General features: G+C 42.2%; 1 protein-coding gene across 1 annotated transcript in view; it reads left to right on the top strand.

The window, feature by feature from the left end:
• The window catches only part of LOC126457200 (uncharacterized), a 72,157-nt gene that overhangs the window by 28,241 nt on the left and 18,459 nt on the right, over window positions 1-25,457 (top strand). The window contains exons 3-4 of the mRNA XM_050093300.1: window positions 1,013-1,179; window positions 19,493-19,690. Of these exons, the coding sequence (XP_049949257.1) occupies window positions 1,013-1,179; window positions 19,493-19,690 (365 nt within the window). The remainder of the gene's footprint in view (window positions 1-1,012; window positions 1,180-19,492; window positions 19,691-25,457) is intronic.

Below are 25,457 nucleotides of genomic sequence, written 5' to 3' on the forward strand. Positions count from 1 at the left end.
ATATTCCATGGTGTGCCTTGTAGCTGATATTTCTACAAATTAAAATTAGAGGAAATAATATGTTATATATCTGATTTTCATGCAATCCCACTTACAATAAATAAGAGCCTTTTATTTTTATTTTGCCTCCTTAAGATATTAGTAACTCTGTTATCCTCCTTATTCTACTTCATTTTTGTCTGTTTCTTCTTATTCTCTTCATTCTTACCTTTAGTGTTATCATTGGCATATAATGCTCCATGAGTGTATTGCGAACAATACAGGTTTGACAGGAAAGGTACAGGGGGGATCAACTATTATCCCGTCGAGTGAATTATCTAGTATCTATCTGTAGGAATTGATGGGAGCCATGGATAACAAATACCAGTTTTATATTATTTGTGAAATGTTTTACTAGATATTGGTGTTAATAATTTTATTTTTATGAGGAATAGTCATGGAGGATTGATTATCAACTAAAATTTTAAAAAAATGAGTTACATAATTTTTTGTTTTCAGGTACCTGTTTTCATTGAAATCCCTATTTGCAGTAATGAAGCACACTGCCATAGAAGCCATAACAAAATGGTGGAGCTTATCTCCAATTTATCAGTTAACTGTGTCATTTCATTTTGGCTCCTGCTGTGGCATGTTATACTGTGCTGTAGGGATTTCAGTGTGTACAGGATCACTAGCATGTATCTGCAAACAAAGAAAGCATTTATTATTTTTTTCCAAGGTGATAATTAACACTCTATGACTATATATCATACCACTGGTTAACCAAATTTAAACAACCAGGTTGATTTTATCTTTAAACTTAAACTCCTGCTTCCATTTTGGAGTAATATTTTGTAATAATCCTCATTTGTAAAATGAATGTACAATGTAGTTAATAGGACAGTCTCCAGAGAGGCATATGTGATGTTAAATGTCAGCAGTAAGAAGATAATAATGGAAAGATATCAACACCTTTGTAATCATAATTAATATTTAGGATTATAATCTCATTCTTTTTCATTTATAATTCCAGAGGCTGTGGTGCTTGTCAGTTCTGTTCTGTTGGAGACTATACTCACTGTGTACTTCCAAAGAAATATTCAGGAGTGGGATGCTTTCGTGATGGTGGTTGGGCAAATTACTGTGTGATACCTGCTGTACAAGTTCATAAATTAACTGATGACATAAGTCTACAGCAAGGTAAATTTTGGTATTTCATTTCGTGAACATTCTATTCGACTATTCTTTGAAATGCCTCACTTTAGTAAAAGATTTTTCTTTGTATGATTTTCCAACTTGACAGTTAAAGTACAAATTTAATCAATAGTATATTACAGAAAATGCAGTTGGCTCTTAATATAAAATATCTAACAAAATAAAAATAACTTCAGCAATAGTAAAATTAAAACTGACACTGAATGCATTTCTTCTTTCTCTCCATATTCACTGTTTGTCAAAACATTGTATCCATTTCTTCGTCTCTTTTTCATGCTTCTTTTTGTTACTGCTTCTCGGTACATGAATATGTAGGCTACATTATAAATTTATTTTGACTTTACGTATGAGGGCAAGGTGAATACCTCTTAACCTTCTAGTGAACAACTATTTCTTAGTACAATAGCATACTTGTTTTTCACTGTCAAACCTTTTCATTTCAAGCAATTTTTCTAACATTTTACCAGTGAAAATATTCCATTCCTGAAGAGAGTTTGAAAAATCCATAAAGTATTCACTAAGGTTGCCATACCTTCTTCACTGATGTCTGAAAGTTTTCCAGTGACAGATTTATTTAAATAGGTTGGTGTTCCAACAACTGGTGCTTCATTGACCATTTGTTTCATTGACCTAATAAAAGACAATTTTCTTTTATCATTTGCACTGTAGATAAGTCATAGCTAGTTTGTCCTTCTGGACGTGCAGAGGCCATGCACAGTAAACAATAATTTCTTTTTTTTACAATTTGCAAGGTAATATATAGAAAAAATACAATTTTGTATGCCAGAAAACACTGAACATAACCTTTCTGGCAAATTAAATCGACTACATCTTTTTCTGAATAGGCCACCAACTTTCAGCCACTGCTTTGACTGTTTTTGTTTATGGCATGAAGTTGAGGTACTATGTCTTGTCCAAAGTAATAAGTTAAAAACATAAAATCAACTGTATTCTCCTTGAAATAGTCAGACAATTGCATAGAAATTCATTTTTGAGTTTGCCTTTGGTCAGCATTCAACAAATGTGGTACCACTGTTTGTGACGGCGCAGTTACTTTAATCCATTCCTGCACCTACCTGTGAACTTGTTGCAGCAGATCGCCAGTAGGAACAGAAACTTACCATACTGCAACTCGCACCAGGCTGCATACAACTTAACTACTTCATGAATCAGGGAAAGGTCTTAATTTTGAATGAAAGATGGAAATACTGGCAAAACATCGGTATGTTCTGAAGCTTGATAATTTATACATTCACTGCCAAGCCCGTGTTAATCTTAATACAGTCATGCACAAACCCTTTCATTCACATCAGCAAGTTTATGGTAATGTATTTCTCAAAATCTGAACAGCTACTGAGCACGGATTATTCTTAAATGAAAATGCTCACCATACTATTAAGTTTATTGGTGTCTAATGCCCTCAAGTTTTTAGTCTCAATATGCCATACGGAATAACTGTCTTTTCTCATACACAAAATTACTTTAAAAATTCGTGCTTCCTAAAAAAAACACACAGGAATAAATATGCTTTCACTTTAAAACACTTTTGAAACATGTAATACATCTAAAACCAGCAAATTATAATTTCCTTCAGAGCTCATATTACACATAACTGTACCATTGAAAGGCTGGGCTACGCCCATTTCACTCTATATCTCCAAGATAAAAGACACATGAAGAATACTCCATTCTGATTGGTCAGTCTTCTTTAAGGCCAATCGAGAAACATTATTCTCCCAAGTTCGTCCATGCTTTTCATGACTAACCAGTCAACAAATAACACACTTTCGAACTGTACTTTTCCTGAAATAAAATTTAACGTTCTTATATGTTGTTTATACTTTACATTACTAACTATTTTCATTTGCACTCAAATTAGCTTTCCTTTTTCCATAAACTTACTTAACATATTATGATACAAAATTCCCCATCATCTGCATTCACACTGTCTCAAAACTTTTTCACACTAGTTCGTACAGCGTTCATCAGTAGAACAACGATCCACATATTTACTTTAGATCACATTCACACATATAAAAAACTGTAAAAACTCAAATAAACAAAAAGCCTTCAAGAAATAAACAGAACAATTCACTAAAACACTCTCTTGAGCTGTTTCTTGAATGTCTCTGTAGACTACAGCCCTCCAGCAGATGAAAATTAGAACTACGTACTTGACTGAACCCGCTTCAGACCATCTATCATTGTGCATGCATGAGTCATTCTCCCGATACACTGGCTCTAGACAGGAGCAATATAAGGTGCCACACCTCACACCCCCTATGATTATAAAGTTTTTTTCCAAACATTTAGAGTTATACAAATTATCAATCCTGGCTTCAAATTTTAAATCTTTCAAAAAATTCTCATTCTTATAAACTAACATTACAAATTTCTTATTCCAGACTTAGCAGTCTGCAACTAACCTGTCCTAATCTTGAATGTCTTTACGAAAAATCATCTCTTACTTGACAAAATTGATGCAAATTAAAAAAAAAATTCAATTTTCAATATTTTTTCAACATTTTTAAATTCATATTTCATGAAAGTCTTTTGAAATTAACTACTTGTTCACTTTTTTATTTAAAGGCAATGTGATTTGTGTACTTCCATTTAATACATGCAGTGTTGTCCCTGAAATCATACTTCTGTGTAAGATTACTTTCTTTACATACATCCTAATACACAATCACTTATTATTACAAGAAATTATTTACAAATTTTATATTTTGTTTGACTTGAAAGCAAGTCAACAGAGTGTTGCTTCCTTATTTTACTTTAATTAGGAAGATCACATGTACTAGAATTTTTTTTAAGAATTTATTTCCTTTAGAAGAGTTGATGAGTTTTTTTAAAGAAACTAGTTGATATCGAAAGTAAAACTTAAATTTTTCTTTACTTTATCTCAAATTGAGAATATTTAATTGTGAACAACACATTTCACACAAAGCAATTATTTACAGACATTTTATAATACATAGTTACCACTTTTATGCAGTCTCTCTTTGCACTACTTCTTTTTCATATTTTTTACCACTATTGAACAGAAATCAAAATTTTTTGTTTACAATACATATATAATCTCCACATTCATTCATATTCCTTTCATAATAAATGTTCTACAGTTCTATCAAGGTATATTTTTCATCATATTTATTAAACTTCCTTTAACTATGTGGCCACTGCATATCCCTTTTCATCATTACAAAATGAATTTTCCTGACCACTACACTTTAGTGTTCATCAACAAAATCTCCTTTATTAACTGCACTTGTCACATCCGGTTACTTTCATTTTCCTATATTTCACTCGCCCTCCAATTTATTTTTTCATATTCCAGTAGGATGTTCCTTCCTATCTGTCATTATTTTAACTGATACGTTAATGGTTTGTAGACTTCCATACCATGGAATAACTTCTCATAGCACTAAAGTCAGTCCTTACTGTCAGCTTTCAGCAGGATAATGCACCCTTTTTCTACGTTCCCTTTACGTCATCACCTTTGTACCTTAATTATTTTCCTACATCAACATACTTATGTCATCACTTTACTCCAATACAATTTGACCCCCATTTCTCTCACCGTAAAACCTATTTCGTCATAAGACACCACAAAGCCCTCTGAGGCTCTCAAATACTTTACCTTCACTGATAGACAAGAAAATTAAAGAAGATAGATTCAGCTCAGAATGACAGAATGAGGAAGATTGAAAATACAAAATGAAATTGAAGTAACATTGTCAATAACTCGAGCACCTGCTTTTTGTCAAGCACCTAGCATTGCATAGGTTGGAATGCCCTCTGAGGCCTCTAAGCTTAGCTCGCAGCTGACTTTGGACTAAAGTATCTTTTCACATCAATAACATTTCTTAAGACCAATGGTTTCCCTGATTTTCAGTATACTAATCTGTATGCATTTGGGTGTGGTTTTTCAGTATTCCTAAATGGACCCATACATTCGTCTGTAAACCTTTTCGTTTCTGCAGTAATCTTTTTTGACTTTTCCCTTTGATGCTCCTCTAAGTCTGGCACCTCTTTTACTTTTTGTTCAATTTTTTCTTGCACCACCTTGATTTCCTCAGGGTCCACCCTCACATCATTCCCATACTCATTGTAGCCCTCTAAATGTTACATTCTTCTTTCATTGCTAGTGTCAGAACCCTCCTCCAAAAACTCATTCACAACTTCCCTTCTATGGAACCCTTCCCTGTTTCCAGAAATTCCAGAAATTACACAGATTTTTGCAGAATTAGCCTCATTACTTTTCTTCCCCATACCAACTATTCTGTCCACTAATGAAAAGTCTTCTCCTCCCCCCCCCCCCCCCCCCCCCCTTCGCCATTCTACCTTTTCTCTCTCTCTTCCTTTTTTTCCACAATTAATTGATTGACCCACCAGTTTGGTCATCATTTTCCTGCCTCTCCCTTATAGCCTCTCAAATGTCATCATTTATAAATGCTAGTATTTCTTCTACACTGACATCACTAACTTCCCATAATTCTGCAGCTTCTGTTCTTTCCCCTTACCCAGAACATGACTCAACGTCAACTTGGTTGCTGAAGACTTTCTGGCAGTCAGGTTCTGTCACATTTTCCGCTAATACATCACCCATTTCGTTTGCAATACAATGTGTATTTTGTTTATGTCTGTCCAAAAAATCCCCTAAACCTCCATTAAATGACAAATTTTTATGTAGCTCGTTTAGTCTGTTGTTATTACCTTCTTCTGCTCCCCACTTATAGTCCCTGTCTATTTCTAATATGTACAAAGGATTTTGCTAGGGGGTTCAAATTACTACTTCCTGGCTTGTAAATGCTAGCCATACTGTCCTGTAGCAGATGAAAATTAGAACTACATGCTCGACTGAACCCACTCCAGACCATCTGTTACTGTGGACGCATAAGTCAATCTCCCAATACACAGGCTCTAGACAGGAGTGATATAAGGCACCAAGCCTCATGTTGCTCAAAGTTTTCCCACGATTAAATCTCTATGTGAAATGTACTATACTCTTCCTTCTTACATACACCATGTGATCAAATGTATCCGGACACATGGCTGAAAATGACTTAAAAGTTCGTGGTGCCCTCCACCAGTAATGTTGGAATTCAGTATGGTGTTGGTCCACCCTTAGCCTTGATGACACTTCCACTCTCGCAGACATACGTGCAGTCAGGTGATGGAAGGTTTCTTGGGGAATGGCAGCCCATTCTTCACAGAGTGCTGCCCTAAGGAGAGGTATCAATGTTGGTCAGTGAGGCCTGGCATGAAGTCAGCATTCCAAAACATCCCAAAGTTGTCCTATAGGATTCAGGTGAGGACTCTTTGCAGGCCAGCCCATTACAGGGATGTATTGTCATGTAACCACACCACCACAGGTTGTGCACTATGAACAGGATCTCGATCATGTTGAAAGATGCAATCATCTTCCATGAATTGCTCTTCAACGGCGAGAAGCAAGAAGGTGCTTAAGACATCAATGTAGGCCTGTGCTGTGATAGTGCCACACAAAAAAACAGCGAATGCAAGCCCCCTCAATGAAAAACACGACCACACCATGACACCACCGCCTCCAAATTTTACAGTTGGCGCTTCACACGTTGGCAGATGACGTTCACCAGATATTTGACATACCCACACCCTGCCAGCATATCTCCACATTTTGTATCGTAATTCATCACTCCATACAACGTTTTTCCACTGTTCAATCATCCAATGTTTATGCTCCTTACACCTCCTGCCTAACTGTCATAGTACTTACAGTGGATCGTGATGCAGTTTGGAATTCCTGTGTGATGGCTTGGATAGATGTCTCCCTACTACACATTACGACCCTCTTCAACTGTCAGCGGTCTCTGTCAGTCAAAAGATGAGATCAGCCTGTATGCCTTTGTGCTGTGTGTGTCCCTTCACATTTCCACTTCACTATCACATCAGAAACAGTGGACCTAGGGATGTTTAGGAGTGTGGTAACCTTGCATACAGACGTATGACACAAGTGACACCCAATCACATGACCACGTTCAAAGTCCGTGAGTTCCACTAGTTCTGCGGAGCACCTCATTCTGCTATCTCATGATGTCTAATGACTACTGAGTTGGTGAAATGGAGTACCTGGCAGTAGGTGGCAGCACAATGCACTTAATATGAAAATCATATGTTTTTGGGGGTGTCCAGATACTTTTGATCACATAGTGTACCTGTATTCTTACGTATTTCATGCACTTTTACTCACCAATAATAGAGTTCCACACTTCACACTTTCTTCATTTCCTGTGTGGCTTAAGTTTTTGGATATGTTTAACACGGATAAATCTTCACAAAAAGTACAGCTATATTTTAATTCAACAGCACATTTCTTCATAATTGAAAATGAAGAAGTAATCTCATTATAATTATCAACTTTGCATGAACTTACTTTCACCATAAATCATCCAAAACAAACAATTTTAAGATAACACAGTATTTCAATTTATTCTCTGGATTTAAACCCACGCAACATCACTAGCCCAAAGAATATAGAAAACAGACTATTGTGTAGATCAGTTTATGGCTTGTCATATGTTAACACAAAACATGAACCAACATAAAGGAAACGAAATTTCATTGATATAAAAGTCATCTCTGTGACAGACAGAGAACTTTTCACCTTGTCCACCTATACAGTTGGTAGTGTGGTTCTTCCTTCACAATGTGTTTTGGAATACTATTTGTTTTGTGGATGAACTTAATTTTTTAGAAAATTTCTATTACTTCTGTGGCTTCAGTATTTATTTGATTCTTCACATTGTAGCATGTTAAACACTATCAACTGTCACACAGCTCATGGTGAATTGTAGCCAGATTATGCCCTTTTACATAGAGGAACTAAATTACTCACAGTAGTTAAAAATCATTTTCTTCCACTTTTTCTTCTCTTTTGTCTCGAACATGCTCAGTGAGCACTATTATGGATCTTCATATCCCACAGAAAACTGATGTGCTCACTAGGAATCACCTGGGAACTTACAGGTTAGTAGCAATCACTGATAATTTCTGGAGCACAGAACACTTGTGCACAGAGGGGAAACACAGCTGGTGAGAAAGCAAGAGAACAGTGACCTGGGATCATTTAAAGTACAATTCTCCAGACTGGTTTCAAAAATAAAGTAGGCAGACAGCGTACTTTATGAAAGTAACTATAAAGAGTATACTGCGGGAATTCTGCATGGGAAGAACCAACTAAATGTGACCCTTTGAAAGCATCAGGTAATAGTTATCTCTGCACCAGAAAAATTAATAGGGGAGGGTGGGGGAGAATTGTAGCGGCAAATAGGGAAGAGAATATACAGAACAGTTTGTTGAAGACGTTGATTATGGCTTGTTATCTGGTTATACTGCTTAACACACAGTGTGCTTGGAGGTAAGTTACCTGGGCTAATACCACTGGTCTGGTGCATTTATCAGTCTAAGTGTGATTGTTTTATTAGTTTCCCCATTCCTAGAGCTCCTCCCCATGTTCTCAAACATTTTGAGGAACAGAATACTGAACCATATTTCTGAGAATAACTGCTTAAAAATAACTCAGTTTGGCTTCCCTAAAGGTTTATCTTCTGAGAAGGCAACATATGACTTCACAAATCCAATTCTAGTAGAACTAAACAATAAAATCTACCCTTCTGGTGTTTTCTGTGATCTTGCAAAGGCCTTTGATTGTGTATGTCACAAAAATCTATTAGGGAAACTAAAATGGTATGGCATTAAGGCCTTTCTCTTACATGGATGGAGATGGAGTCAATAGAAAACAGAGGGCCACATTAGCAAATGATAAACTGGGTTAAGATCATATTCAGAGTGCACAAACATTAAAGATGTTGTGCCACAAGGTTTGGTGTTGATCCATTCCTGTTTTTGGTCTACACTTAAAATGGTTCATGGTGTGGGTTCCTGTAGTCATGTCCTAGTTCATGAACCACGGGCAACGTATGAGTGGCCAAGTAAGTGGTCCCGACAGTCGGGATACCAGTTACTTTGGAATAAGGCTGGGCATCTCGGACATATTCTGAGTCGTGGTCACCTTTGTGCTCATACGGCAAAGACTACCAAATCCACCGGTTAGTCCCTCAGCCGTTAGGGGTAAAACCCAATGGGACTCGGGGCAAGTAAGGCTAGCAACCTGCTTACCCTGGTACTTTAAATATGATGCTGGCAACAATCAGAGCAAAATGCCTCAGACCTTTGGAGGTGACGGAGTCCCACCTCTAACTGACAAACCAGGGACTCCTAAGATACGACTTGGCAAACAAATGGTAATGAGATGGGGAGCTATTAATATCAATGGGGGCTACTCTTGGAAGAAGGTAGAGCTGGCAGAGGCTGCAAGTAAGATGGGGCTGGACGTTTTAGCTGTTAGTGACGTTCGGGTAAGGGGTGAGAAAGAAGAAGAAGTGGGAGAATACAAGGTTTACTTGTCAGGAGTCAAAGCAGGAATAGCACAATGCGGTGTAGGGCTTTACATCAGGAAAGAAATGGAACCCAGCGTAGTTGCAATAAGGTATGTAAACGAACGACTGATGTAGATAGATTTGACAGTGTCTAGCAAGAAAATTAGGATTGTGTCAGTATATTCGCATTGTGAAGGGACTCATCAAGATAAGATGGATAGTTTTTATGAGGCACTCAGTGATGTAGTTGTTAGAGTAAAGGACAAGGACAGTGTTCTGCTCATGGGTGATTTTAACGCCAGGATTGGAAATCGAACAGAAGGGTATGAAAAGGTTATGGGTAAATTTGGAGAGGATATGGAGGCCAACAGGAACGGGCAGCAACTCTTGGATTTCTGTGCCAGTATGGGCTTAGTAATCACAAACTCCTTTTTTAAACATAAGAACATTCACCGGTATACTTGGGAAGGCAGGGGAACCAGATCTGTCATTGACTATATAATAACAGATCAGGAATTCAGGAAGGCTGTGAGGGACACACATGTATTCAGGGAATTCTTTGATGACATTGATCATTATTTAATCTGCAGTGAAATTGGGATTGCGAGGCCGAAAGTGCAGGAGGTCAGGTCCATATGTAGGAGGCTAAGAGTGGAGAATCTTCAGGATAAGGAAATCAGGCACAAGTACATAACAGCGATCTCAGAAAGGTACCAGTTAGTTGAATGTAGTCAATTACAGTCATTGGAAAAGGAATGGACAAAGTACAGGGACACAGTACTAGAAGTGGCTAAAGAATGTCTTGGAACAGTAGTGTGTAAAAGTAGGAGGAAGCAAACAGCTTGGTGGAATGACACAGTCAAGGCAGCCTGTAAAAGGAAAAAGAAGGCATATAAAAAATGGCTACATACTAGAACTCAGGTAGACAGAGAAAGTTATGTTGAAGAAAGAAACAAAGCCAAACAGATAATTGCAGCATCCAAGAAGAAATCTTGGGAAGACTTTGGAAACAGGTTGGAGACATTGGGTCAAGCTGCTGGAAAACCATTCTGGAGTGTAATTAGCAGTCTTCGAAAGGGAGGTAAGAAGGAAATGACAAGTATTTTGGACAGGTCAGGAAAACTGCTGGTGAATCCTGTGGATGCCTTGGGCAGATGGAGGGAATATTTTGAAGAATTGCTCAATGTAGGTGAAAATACGATCAGTAATGTTTCAGATTTCGAGGTAGAATGGGATAGGAATGACGATGGAAATAGGATCACGTTTGAGGAAGTGGAGAAAATGGTCAATAGATTGCAGTGCAATAAAGTGGCTGGGGTGGATGAAATTAAGTCAGAACTCATCAAGTACAGTGGAATGTCAGGTCTTAAATGGCTACACAGGATAATTGAAATGGCCTGGGAGTCGGGACAGGTTCCATCAGACTGGACAAAAGCAGTAATCACACCAATCTTTAAACATGGAAACAGAAAAGATTGTAACAACTACAGAGGTATCTCTTTAATCAGCGTTGTGGGTAAAATCTTCTCAGGTACTGTTGAAAGGAAAGTGCGAGTATTAGTTGAGGAGCAATTGGATGAAAATCAGTGTGGGTTTAGGCCTCTTAGAGGTTGTCAGGACCAGATCTTTAGCTTATGACAAATAATGGAGAAGTGTTATGAGTGGAACAGGGAATTGTATCTATGCTTTATAGATCTAGAAAAGGCATATGACCGGGTTCCTAGGAGGAAGTTATTGTCTGTTCTACGAGATTATGGAATAGGAGGCAAACTTTTGCAAGCAATTAAAGGTCTTTACATGGATAGTCAGGCAGCAGTTAGAGTTGACGGTAAACTGATTTCATGGTTCAGAGTCCCCCCTGTGGGTCCGGGGTAAGAATAGGCCCGAGGTATTCCTGCCTGTCGTACAAGGCGACTAAAAGGAGTTTCAACCATTTCGGCCTTCCATGTGATGGTCCCCCTTGGGGTTTGACTCCATTTTTCAAAATTCTACTGAAGTACGAGCCTTTTGGGGAAGGACACCTTACGTGGTGTACCACTGGTCCTAAGTGCACTAAGACCTTGGCACTCAGCATTGCACCGGCGTTGTAACCGTACCCACTATTCCTCAAATTGGGCCTAAACGCCTGATGGGTTGTCCAAGTTACGCCCATAGTGCATCTCCATCTGCCCCAGCGATCATGATGGACTTTCCATGGCACCAGAAATCCAGCACGGTAGCCAGCCCGTTGTGGTGGGGTCGTCATGTACCCTCTAGGTTGTAGCCCCCTGACAACACAGGGATCGTACTGCCGATACCTGAGCTGCACCCTCCCCACGTCGGCCAAGGAGTAGATGCCCGTCTCCTTGGGGCATCAGGACTCCCGGCAATGGTCATCCTGCCAGGTGGCCCTTGCTGCGGCTGGGTGGCGCCCGTGGGGAGAGCCCCTGGTCGGAGTGGGTGGTATCGGGGCGGACGTTTCACAGATGAAACGTCAACACGTATCAGGTCGCTCTGCGGCCGAGTCTTTCAAAAGAAAAGGTACCGTTTCTAGTCCTGGTGCTCCTGCCCTTTCCCCCTTGGCCACTCCATGGGAGGAGGGACAGGCCCGCCGGCTTGGTCTGTTCTCGAACCGATGGGGGGACATTCGCCACCTCCAAGCCCATGTTCTTTGTTCAGCACATTGAGGACATCTTCGGGGAAATCAAGGCTCTCAGCAAGATGCGTTCAGGGTCCGTTCTTAACAAGACCACTGCCGCCACACAGTCGGCGGCGCTCCAGGCGTGCGACCGCCTAGGGGACACCCCAGTATCCATTGTCCCACATCTGGCACTAAATAGGACGCAGGGGGTTATTTTTCATCGTGACCTCCTGCTACAATCTAATGAGGAGCTCAGGGCCAACCTGGAGCGCTGAGGCATGCATTTCGTCCGGCGAGTCCAGCGCGGCCCCAAAGACCGTCGCATCGACACTGGGGCCTTTATCCTCGCCTTCGAGGGGGACGTTCTCCCGGAGAAGGTAAAGGTGATGTGCTACCGGTGTGACGTGCGACCTTACGTCCCGCCTCCTATGTGCTGTTTTAGGTGTTTGCGCTTTGGGCACATGTCGTCACGGTGTGAGGCTGAGCCCCTTTGTGGCAATTGTGGACGTCCTCTTTGTGAGGAACATACATGCACCCCACCACCTCGGTGCATTAATTGTCCTGGCGTCCACTCGCCTAGATCCTCAGACTGCCCCGCATATCAGAAGGAGAAGAAGATACAAGAAATCAAAACTCTGGATCGGCTCTCTTATTCTGAGGCCCGGAAGAAGTACGACCGCCTCCATCCCGTGCCATTAACCACTTCGTTTGCCTCAGTTGTGTCCACTCCTTCCGCGGTATCCTCACCCCTATCCTGTCCTCCCTCCGCCTCCTCTGCCCATCAGGGAGCTCTGCCTCTGCCTCCCAAATCCCTCCCTTCCAAATCCTCCTCCCCCGTGGCCCCCACCCCCTCTGCCCCAGGGGCCACCCTTCCTCCTCCTCCTCCCCCCACGCCACCTGAGAAGCGATCCTCTTCTCAGGCATCCATCGGGGAAACGTTCCGGACCCCAGCTTCCGAAGTCCGGCATTCCAAAACGGACCCCGCGCGTGAGGACCTTCTTCGGGTCCAGCCCACCATCCCTGTGCCTCCTCGGCCTTCCAAGAAGAAGTCTCTATCGCCCTCTCCACCCCGGCGCATTTCGTCTGACGCTCCATCCGTGAGTCGCTGCTCCCGGCCGTCCTCAGTTTCGCCAGGACGCTCTGCTGCCAGGCGCTCCGCCAGCCTTTCGTCGGCAAATGATGCGGCCCCTCCTACACAACCAGGGACAGCGGCCGCAGCTGGCGATGAGTCGATGGAACCGGATCCGCCTCCTGTCGGTTGTAGCGTTGTTCCCTCGCAACCTGGCCCTCCGGGGCCGTCGAGGTGACCAGCTTTTCCCCCGTCTCTTTCCCCCAACTTTTTGACTAGCGATGGTGTTGTTTCATTGGAACATAAGAGGTATTCGATCTAATTGGGAGGAATTACAACTGCTCCTCCGCCTGCACTGTCCGCTCGTCCTTGGTCTCCAGGAAACCAAGTTGCGCCCGACTGACCGTATTGCCTTTACCCACTATACCTCGGAGCGGTATGACCTCACCCCTGTGGATGGTACCCCAGCTCATGGTGGGGTCATGTTGCTCGTTCGGGATGATGTTTATTACCATCCCATCCCATTGACCACCCCACTCCAAGCAATAGCTGTCCGCATTACTCTTTCTGCTTTTACTTTTTCAGTTTGTACCATCTACACTCCACCGTCATCTGCTGTTAGTTGGGCTGACATGATGCACCTGATCGTTCAGCTTCCCCCGCCGTTCTTGTTGTTTGGCGACTTCAATGCCCATCATCCCCTTTGGGGCTCTCCTGCATCCTGTCCAAGAGGCTCACTCTTGGCGGATTTCTTCAACCATCTCAATCTTGTCTGCCTCTATACCGGCGCCCCGACTTTCCTCTCGGACTCTACTCATACCTACTCCCACTTGGACCTCTCGATCTGTTCTACCACTCTTGCCCGTCGGTTCGAGTGGTATGTCCTTTCTGACACCTATTCGAGCGACCACTTCCCCTGTGTCGTTCGTCTCCTGCACCACACCCCATCCCCACGTCCTTCGAGCTGGAACATACTGAAAGCTGACTGGGGACTTTACTCCTCCCTGGCAACCTTTCCGGACCACGATTTTCCCAGTTGTGACAGTCAGGTCGAATACCTCACGGCTGTTATCATCAATGCTGCCGAACGTTCCATTCCTCGTACTACTTCTTTTTCCCGTCGCGTTTCCGTCCCCTGGTGGAACGAGGCTTGTAGGGACGCTACCCGTGTTCGACGACGTGCTTTACGCACCTTTCGCCGCCATCCTACGTTGGCGAATTGTATTGAATACAAACGACTCCGAGCGCAATGCCGTAGAGTCATCAAAGACAGCAAAAAAGCTTGTTGGGCCTCTTTCACCAGCTCCTTTAACAGTTTTACTCCCTCTTCCGTCGTTTGGGGTAGCCTGCGCCGGCTGTCGGGCATTAAGGCCCCCTCCTCGGTACCTGGCCTGACCTCAGGTAATGAGGTCCTTGTTGATCCTGTGGCTGTCTCCAACGCCTTTGGCCGCTTTTTCGCGGAGGTTTCAAGCTCCGCCCATTACCATCCTGCCTTCCTTCCCAGGAAAGAGGCAGAAGAGGCTCGGCGACCTTCCTTCCACTCACTGAATCTGGAAACTTATAATGCCCCCTTTACTATGCGGGAACTCAAACGTGCACTTGCACTGTCCCGGTCCTCTGCTCCGGGGCCAGATGCCATTCACGTTCAGATGCTGGTACACCTTTCTCTGGCGGGCAAAAGCTTCCTTCTTCGTACCTACAATCGCGTCTGGACCGAAGGTCAAGTCCCCATGCATTGGCGTGACGCCGTTGTTGTTCCTATACCCAAACCCGGGAAGGATAGACACCTTCTTTCTAGTTACCGCCCCATTTCTCTTACAAGCTGTGTCTGTAAGGTGATGGAGCACATGGTTAATGCTCGGTTAGTCTGGATTCTTGAATCTCGACGACTACTTACTAATGTCCAATGCGGCTTTCGTCGCCGCCGCTCCGCTGTTGACCACCTTGTGACCTTGTCGACATTCATCATGAACAACTTTTTGCGAAGGCGCCAAACGGTAGCCGTGTTCTTCGACTTGGAGAAGGCTTATGATACCTGTTGGAGAGGAGGTATCCTCCGCACTATGCACAGGTGGGGCCTACGCGGTCGCCTGCCCCTTTTTATTGATTCCTTTTTAACGGATCGAAAGTTTAGGGTACGTGTGGGTTCCGTATTGTCCGACGTCTTCCTCCAGGAGAATGGAGTGCCTCAGGGCTCCGTCTTGAGCGTAGCCCTTTTTGCCATCGCGATCAATCCAATTATGGATTGCATTCCACCTAATGTCTCAGGCTCTCTCTTTGTTGATGACTTCGCGATCTACTGCAGTGCCCAGAGAACATGCCTGCTGGAGCGCTGCCTTCAGCGTTGTCTAGACAGCCTCTACTCATGGAGCGTGGCAAATGGCTTCCGGTTCTCTGAAGAGAAGACGGTTTGTATCAACTTTTGGCGATATAAAGCGTTCCTTCCGCCATCCTTACATCTCGGTCCCGTTGTTCTCCCATTCGTGGACACAACTAAGTTTCTAGGGCTCACGTTGGACAGGAAACTGTGTTGGTCTCCACATGTCTCTTATTTGGCGGCCCGTTGTACACGTTTCCTTAATGTCCTCAGAGTTCTTAGCGGTTCATCTTGGTGAGCGGATCGCACTGTCCTGCTTCGCTTGTATCGGTCCATAGTCCGATCGAAGCTGGATTATGGGAGCTTCGTCTACTCGTCCGCTCGGCCATCCCTCTTACGCTGGCTCAACTCCATCCACCATCGGGGGATACGTCTTGCGACCGGAGCCTTCTACACTAGTCCAGTCGAGAGTCTTTATGCTGAAGCTGCCGAGTTACCATTGACCTACCGGCGCGACGTACTGCTGTGTCGGTATGTCTGCCGGCTGTTGTCTATGCCCGACCACCCCTCTTACAAGTCCTTCTTTGCCGATTCTCTCGACCGTCAGTACGGGTTGTATGTGTCTGCCCTGCTGCCCCCCGGAGTCCGCTTCCGTCGCCTGCTTCGACAATTGGATTTTGCCCTCCCTACCACCTTCAGAGAGGGTGAGAGCCCGACACCACCTTGGCTCCAGGCTCCGGTTCATATTTATCTTGACCTCAGCTCACTCCGGAAGGAGGGTACTCCGGCTGCAGTGTATTGCTCACGGTTTGTCGAACTTCGTGCTCGACTTGCCGGTCACACCTTTATTTACACCGATGGCTCCAAAACTGACGATGGTGTCGGCTGTGCCTTTGTCGTCGGGGCCGCCACCTTTAAATACCAGCTCCTCGACCAATGTTCCAGCTTTACGGCCGAGCTTTTTGCTCTCCATCAGGCCGTTCAGTATGCCCGCCGCCACCGCCATTTATCGTATGTACTCTGCTCTGACTCACTCAGTGCTCTTCAGAGCCTTGGAGCTCTCAATCCGGTCCATCCCTTGATTCAACGGATACAGCAGTCCCTCCATTCTTTCACTGATAATGGTGGTTCTGTCAGCTTTCTGTGGGTTCCCGGACATGTAGGAGTGCCTGGGAATGAGGCCAAGGCTGCAGTCCTCCTGCCTCGGCCAGCCTCCCATTGTGTCCCGTCATCTGACGTTCGTGGGGATGTATGTAAGAGGCTTGTGTCGTTGTGGTGGGATGCTTGGTCATCCCTCCAAGGAAACAAGCTCTGGGCAGTAAAGCCACTCCCAACTGCTTGGACAACATCCTCCCGACCATCTCGGCGCGAGGAGGTCCTTCTGACCAGGTTACGGATTGGGCATTGCCGGTTTAGCCACCGCTACCTGCTCTCCGGTGACCCAGCCCCGCAGTGCCCTTGTGGTCAGGCATTAACAGTGCGCCATGTTTTATTGTCGTGTCCCCATTTTAGTCAATTTCGTGTTGTCCTGTCCCTGCCATCTACTTTACCGGATGTTTTAGCTGATGACGCTCGAGCAGCTGCTCGTATTCTGCGTTTTATAACTTTAACTGGCTTGTCCAAAGACATTTAACCTTTTCACTTATTTTATCTGCATCTTTGTCAGGTCCTTCTGGTCTCCCCCCATCCCCTTGAGTTTTAGCAGATTCCATGTGCTCTAACACAAGTGACTGGGCGCTAATGACCTCAGCAGTTGAGCGCCCTTAAACCCTACCAAAAAAAAAAAAAAAAAATAATGGTTCAGAGTAGTTTCAGGGGTAAGACAAGGCTGCAACCTGTCTCCACTGTTGTTCATATTATTTATGGATCATATGTTGAAAACAATAGACTGGCTGGGTGAGATTAAGATATGTGAACACAAAATAAGCAGTCCTGCATATGCGGATGACTTAGTTGTGATGGCAGATTCGATTGAAAGTTTGCAGAGTAATATTTCAGAGCTAGATCAGAAATGTAAGGAATATGGTATGAAGATTAGCATCTCCAAAACGAAAGTAATGTCAGTGGGAAAGAAATATAAACGGATTGAGTGCCAAATAGGAGGAACAAAGTTAGAACAGGTGGACGGTTTCAAGTACTTAGGATGCATATTCTCACAGGATGGCAACATAGTGAAAGAACTGGAAGCGAGGTGTAGCAAGGCTAATGCAGTGAGTGCTCAGCTACGATCTACTCTCTTCTGCAAGAAGGAAGTCAGTACCAAGACTAAGTTATCTGTGCACCGTTCAATCTTTCGACCAACCTTGTTGTATGGGAGCGAAAGCTGGGTGGATTCAGGTTACCTTATCAATAAGGTTGAGGTTATGGATATGAAAGTAGCTAGGATGATTGCAGGTACTAGTGGATGGGAACAATGGCAGGAGGGTGTCCACAATGAGGAAATCAAAGAAAAACTGGGAATGAACTCTATAGATGTAGCAGTCAGGGCGAACAGGCTTAGATGGTGGGGTCATGTTACACGCATGGGAGAAGCAAGGTTACCCAAGAGACTCATGGGTTCAGCAGTAGAGGGTAGGAGGAGTCGGGGCAGACCAGGGAGAAGGTACCTGGATTCGGTTAAGAATGATTTTGAAGTAATAGGTTTAACATCAGAAGAGGCACCAATGTTAGCACTGAATAGGGGATCATGGAGGAATTTTATAAGGGGGGCTATGCTCCAGACTGAACGCTGAAAGGCATAATCAGTCTTAAATGATGATGATGATGATGATGATGATGATGATGATGATTAAAATTTAGCTGGGATGTTGGAGGACTCTTCAAAAACTCAATGTTTGCTGATGACACAAGTATATTGACAAGGAGCCCAAATATATCTATACCATACACAGCCGGGGCAATAATGGAACAGGCTTTCAACTGGTTCACAGCTGACAGCTTAACCCTTAATGTTACAAAACACCAACATTATGCAAATTCAGACAAAAAAAATTTACTTACAGTTGCCAGGAGCAGAATTCATTGGGCAGATGCTCCATGTGTTCCATGTCTGAAGTTCTTGGGCATCAAGATAAATAAAAATATGATGTGTCGTCAGTGTGTGTACAAGTTACTCAAAAACTTCAGTTTTTTGTGCTTTCCACTTAGAACTGTCTGTAGTGTGCTGTATACTTTGCAGACTTTCCCTTACTTCTGTCATATGGTATTATTTTCAGGGGCATTGCAGAAGTATGCAGTACAACTGTTGTTTAAGGTTGATAACTGAACATTTGTAGAAGCCCCTTCAGGGACCAAGGGATTCTTACACTCACTTACCACTACATAATTATACACTCTAATGGTATTAATGGTCATTAACAAATTTGAATTGAGTGTGAACTGAGCAGTTCACTATCATAATTCTAGAAGTAGAAACAATTTCCCTCTAGCGTTCAGAACAGAGTTTCACTTTCAATAATACCCATAAAAGGGTGCCAGTGGACATCAGGCAGGAAATAGAAAACCTCAAAATATTTCAAAACACTTCAAAAAAAGTAAAACATTACCTCATTACCCACTCTATATCTTATAGAATACGTGGCCTGAAGAATGTTAATAGTGTGTAATTCTAATATTTGTTCTGAATGGATCCTAATTTTACCATGATGTAATTGCTATAATTCAGTTTTAGTAGATTATTCATAATTAGTTGTTAACTGACTTTAAAGTAGCAGCTAGGAGTGGTTGTTCCTGCTGGTTAATGTATAACTTGACTCATTCTATACATCCGAAGTCTCTGCTTCTTGGTGGGGTTTACAGAACACGATGTGTTGATGAATGAATGAATGATTTTACAAACAGAGTGATCACTTAGTGATTCTTCTTTTCAGGTACACTGGTGGAACCACTGTCATGCATTTGCCATGGATGGGATCGCATACAACCTATCAGAGTGGCTTCGCGCACTTTAGTAATGGGTGCAGGCATTATTGGAACTCTCTGGACAGCAATGCTACATGCTAGAGGTTACCAAAATGTGACTGTGAGTGAGATGGTAGAGCACAGAAGAAATGTAGTTGCTAAATTAGGTCAGTCTTATGACAGTGGATGTTCTAACAATGTATACGTGTAGATATTTTGTGCAAATGTGTCTTTCTTTTATAAATCTTCAATGGCCATATTAAAAGTACAGCAACACTGACTGTCAAAACTAAGTTTCTATGCATTGATAAAGTTGCATTTTTCAATATTAATGATGTATTAAGAAAGCAATACATATGAAGCATTTTAATTGCCACAAATAACAACTTTTATACAATTTTGTTTGGCTTCTCATCCTCACCAAACTAATGGCTTGGGGCAAAGGGATTCAGCCATGTGAAATCACAGTTGGCTCTGATAATTTTCCAGCATTGCTAATGTTATAAGTTGTGTTTTAATTATGATATCACCAGCTGAAGTTATGGGGGAAGAAGAGGATTTGGCAGTTGTCGCATGTGTAGCATTTATTTTATTGCGAGAAGCTGATTGTCAGAAAAAGAAGAAGGTGGACAAAGAACTTTCTAGAGACACAGCAAATTGCTACGGAACCAATAAATATTCAGCCCGGTGTTGGCACTATGAGAGGGTTCCTAATATCAGCCAACTGCCAATGCTTTGATGTTACCATCAGCAGACCGAACCACAACCAAAGCCAGCCAACCATTGGCTCTGATCTGCCACCCGTACACATTACGCAAATCTCAGCCAATGAAATGGTTGGCTGTCGTAGTGTGTACACCTATTACATGTGTAATTGATGATAGGACATAATAAATTATAAGACCTCATTTTAAGGCAGGGTGCCCACTGGAATGATGTGGCATGTAGCATTGCTTGGCACAAGGCATGCATCTAGCTTACAACTGCACAAGGAACATGCACAGTCTAATGGAACAGTATCTCACAGACTGATGCAACATAACTCAGTCATATGGCATGCCACACCACTGCCAGATGAATTTAACATGCTCCAGCTTTTGGCACAGTTTACGAATGTTTGTGTTTTGGTTTTGTGAGTCCCTGCAGCCAGAAAAATGAGAAAGAGTCCTGAGTTAAATATTCATTTTTGTTGGTCTATTGAAATATTATCCTTGTATTTATGATCACACCAGTGTTAATACAACAATGAAAATGAAAATGCTCAGTATAAAGTGTGGGCATGGGCCGCTAGCAAAATATGATGAACAGATACAGTAACTGAAATCCATTTAATTTTTTTGTGAAAGAGACTGAAGGTATAGAAATAAATAGAATTATATAAGCTGGTTTTCTATAAAAGATGTGTGCAAATCTTTCTACAGACTTGCTGAATCTAATGTAATATCAGATACTGAAAAGACAATGCTAAGAAAGAAACAATATAGTAGAATAATCAATTGCATAGCATTGTTTCTGGGTCTCTGTTGGTTTTAAGACTTTTGATGTGAGTTCTTAGTAGCATGCTCTACCTTGTGGTGCGCAGATGACTTAGATACATTACCATGAATCCGTATGAAGCTATGAAACAAACAAGAAGCCTGAACTATCGTACCAATTTTATTCATGTCACAATTTATTGAAGTATCCAATATCCAGAATCTTGAAATTAACATACTGAGAGAGCATTTTGCAGACCTTACCTTGGATAATCTGTAATTAAGTATGTACTTCTCCTTAAGTACTTGTCTATGAGAATGTAATTGATTATGTGCTTTGTGAGAGGAAAAGTATTTAGTCCCAAGTTTTATCCTTATCATCAGTGTTAAGACCCATTTTGGGGTTGCACACTCTAATAATTGATGAGGCCCAGATTTATGTTAAGAACACTTTATTCATGGCAAAACTTCACAACAAAGTAGTCCAGATAACAACTGGAACATTGTTTCTGATCACTTGAAAGTAACAGAAATGAAGTTTTGTCATAATACCAATTCCAAGGGAATCTTCAACTCAGGAATCTGCAGATCAGTGTCCGCAGAGTCCACGCTGTGTAGCATACCGTGAAGTAGTGTAGAGATGACACGGTGTAATGTGGAGCATCTTAGCTGGTATTGGTGAGTTTGGATTGATGTTCTACAAGTGTAGCTGGCTCCTGGCCTGGAACTGAATGAGCAATTGAATGCTGCCATTGGAGGTGGCGCTCTGCCTTAAATATCCAGCAGGTGGAAGTAAGCCTGTGACCATACAGCATACACACAGAATTTGTTTCCTCGACAGCAGCACTGCCGGTTTCCTGATGCATGTGCTGCTTGGCAGCAGGGCTAGTGCCTATTGGTGGAACCTGTAACAACTGGTGTATCAACAGATTGTTTGTACAAAGTCTTTGGAGAAGAGACACCTGCAGTTGTCATTGTGCTGGAAGCATAAGGTAGTTGGCCTATGGCTGGTATACAGCACCCTCCCCCCTGCCCCACTTGAGCAGGTGGCAAAGCCAGCTCAATGAAGGCCTCAGATCCTGCATCACAACTTCCCTGGGGTGAAATGAGAGGTCCCATCGAACAGGAGGTCCAGAGTGGCTGCAGCTGAATCCCAGATACCCAGGACCCAAGGTTGTAAAGCAGATGCTGTCCAGAGTGTGGGCAATCCAGCCAGTGCTGCAAAGAGAAAATGCAACAGAATTAGTGGGAGTGTAGAATGTGATGCACATGAGGAGCATGTTGGTGTGTGTTGATGTAGGATGTAGCCCAGAGGAAAGAGAGATGCCACAAAAAGAAATGGGACTGGCACAAGGACAAGAGGGAATGCTGTAGCAGAAAGGTCATCGCTGTATGTGAACTGATGGAGCAATGCAAAGATGATAGGGTGGAGTGTACAGGCTGGTCTCAGTGACTTCAGATTGATGAACTAAGAGTGTAGCCACTTCCTGGCCAACAACTGGACAAGCAATTGAATGCTGCTGATGAAGGTGGTGCTTCACCTTAAACATCTAATAGGTGGAAGTAAGTCTGTGACCACATGGTGTGCAGAATGAATTTGTTTCCTTTATGGTCACACCATTGGTTTCCTGATGTGTGTGCTAGCTGGAAGCGTGTCTGGTGCCTCCTGATGGAGCCTATACAATCGGTATCGCAACAGACTGTTTGTACACAGTATCATATCCACAAGAAGTGATACCATTGTGCTATTTGTAAATAGTCTCCAGTGGAGAGACACCTGCAAGCCAAGGGTAAGCAACTCGCACTTAGAAGACATTGCGCTAAAAGTGTAACTTAGTCAGCCTATGACTGATATACAACAAAATGCTTCATCTGGAACAAAACAATATTGAAATTTGTGGTATTCTTCAGACAAATATTTAGATTCTGGTAGTGGGAGCATCTCCCCAAACAATGCTTTAGTGAAACAACTTTCTTTTAATACTCTCCCATCACTATTGCAGACATACTCACCAGTGTCAGCTGATAAAAATAATATATCTGCATCTAAAAACAGCTAACAAGACTATGGACTGGAATTATAAAATGTTGAACCAGATTTAGCGGGAGCTTCAATCTTGATGTGCTTTCCATTAAAACCACCAACACAGTTTGGTAGATTCCACAGTTCTTAGTAACAATCAGCTGTTTTATGCCAGAATTATTGAGTTGGTGTTGGTAAATTTTCAGGCTGCAGATGTTCTCAAATTACCTTTGACATTTCAGCTACAATTCTTGAATGAATGGTACTGTGCACTCAGAAAAAATAAAAGTAAAGTTAGATACATATTCAACTTTTTAAATACCTTAAGGCCGACTTTGCAGAAGTGGAATGTTCATGGTTAAGTTTTGAGAAACTCCTACACTTCTTTTATTGTTCACATGCATCATCTGGCACAATCTAGCAAATCGCAATTATGATGGAATCTGGTAACAATTTTATAAATGAAGTCCAGCTAAGGATAAAAGAGATCAGATTACTATAAAAATTAGAAATGCTGTGTTTTCTGAAATATTCTTTGCATGACTGGTTGATGCTTGACATTGGGAAATGTATAGTATATTCATTGTTGGTATAAAGATAAATATAAAATTTGTTAATTATTTATTTTAAACGTCCTCAGAAAATGAAATGAATGACATGAGAGTGAGGCATCAGTGGCAGCATGCATTACAATTTTTTTAATACTATATGACAAGGGATAATGTTGCCACATTTGTTTCATAAACAAGTGGTAATAATGACATTGGATTCCTTTCCATCACATGAATAAAACCACATGATAGCCTTGATCAATTACATTACTGAAAAGAGTGATACTTACATAAATAGAAATAGAACACTGATCAAACCATATTCAAGAAGCCCTGCTCTAAAGTGGGCTGCCGGATAGTGTGATAGAGAGTCAGCAATAGCAAATTAGTTTGTTTTATTATATGTCAGAATAATTTGCAGATGGAGCTATAGAACACAATAATCAAGAGAAAACAATGAAATTAACAAAATTGCACATGTAAAGGGAGATGAATATGACAGCTCATTTTCTGCCTTAAGTAACACCCCAGATTTTGCTATCCTGATAAGGCACTTTATCAGTTTCACTTACAAAATAATTAGTCTTTGCATCTCAGTTTCTTATTACTGACAAATTTCTTATTCTCTTATCCTAGTTTGTGGCAGGCTCAAATCCTTTCACAGTAAATATGTCTTCAAGTTGTTACCACCTCTCTCATGTACATAATTATCCCAAACACAGTATGCTTTATGAGGGGCATTCAAAAAGAAACAAGCTGGAGGCATAATTGCAGAAACCAGCACCTGTGTGTTAGAAGTATTGACCCTGGCTGTTGACACACTTGTCCCACTGTGACACAAGATGGTGAAAGGCTGTGTCATAAAATTCCTAGGGGTTCAATGTTAACCAACTCCACACATAAAGCTGGACATCGTCATCCACACGAGTGCAGGAAAGGTTATGCTGACGTTCTTCTTTGACCAAGATGGCCCCCTTCTCATTCACTTCCTGCAGCACAGGACAACAGTGAATGCCCAACGTTACTCACAGACCTTGACCACTCCTTGCCAAGCGACAAATCAAAATGACCAGGCAGTCTCACCCTTGAGGTCATTCTGCTCCACAACAATGCAAAGTGTCATACGGCCAACAGTAATGACACTCCTGCGGGAATTCAAATGGGAGGTCCTTGGCCACCCTCCATAAAGTCCGGATCTCTCTTCCTGTGATTACGCCATTTTTGGTCCCCTTAAAAAGACTCTGAGAGGCAAACCATTCACCTCAGATGACATCCAGCTGTACCTGCGGAACTGGTTAACATGGCAGCCCCCAGGAATTTTATGAGACAGCCTTTCACCGCCTTGTCACATTGGGACAAGTGTCTCAGCAGCCAGGGTCAATACTTCTAACATACAGGTACTGGTTTCTGTAATTATGCTTCTGGTTTGTTTCTTTTTGAATTCCCCTTATAATTACATAAATAGCAAAATACAATTTCACATTCATTATTTGCTGGAATACAAGCCATTTGTTTGACAATATGTGAACAAAACCAGTTTTTTAATACTTTGTGAATGAAACAGTTAGTGCAGACAAGAAAAATTGACTTCATCCGTCCTTATCGATGAGCTGAGAGCCAATATAGACATAGCCAGCAACAAATAAACTGACAGCTGTATTTTTATCCCTGGTTTATTCCAGAGGCAACTGGTTTTTGCATTCCATTACGCCATCATCAGGTGGTAACATAGTGGCTGAGCCTGTATTACCAGACAAAATATCAGGTAAAAGTGAACAAATATCTATGGCACTGTATGTATCACAGCTGTACACTTGTAAACAATCTGAGTGCAACTCTGTCTACACAAGCTCAGCCACTATGTTACCACAGAGGACGTGACACT

The sequence above is a fragment of the Schistocerca serialis genome, chromosome 2, assembly GCF_023864345.2.
Source record: "Schistocerca serialis cubense isolate TAMUIC-IGC-003099 chromosome 2, iqSchSeri2.2, whole genome shotgun sequence".
NCBI lineage: Eukaryota > Metazoa > Arthropoda > Insecta > Orthoptera > Acrididae > Schistocerca > Schistocerca serialis.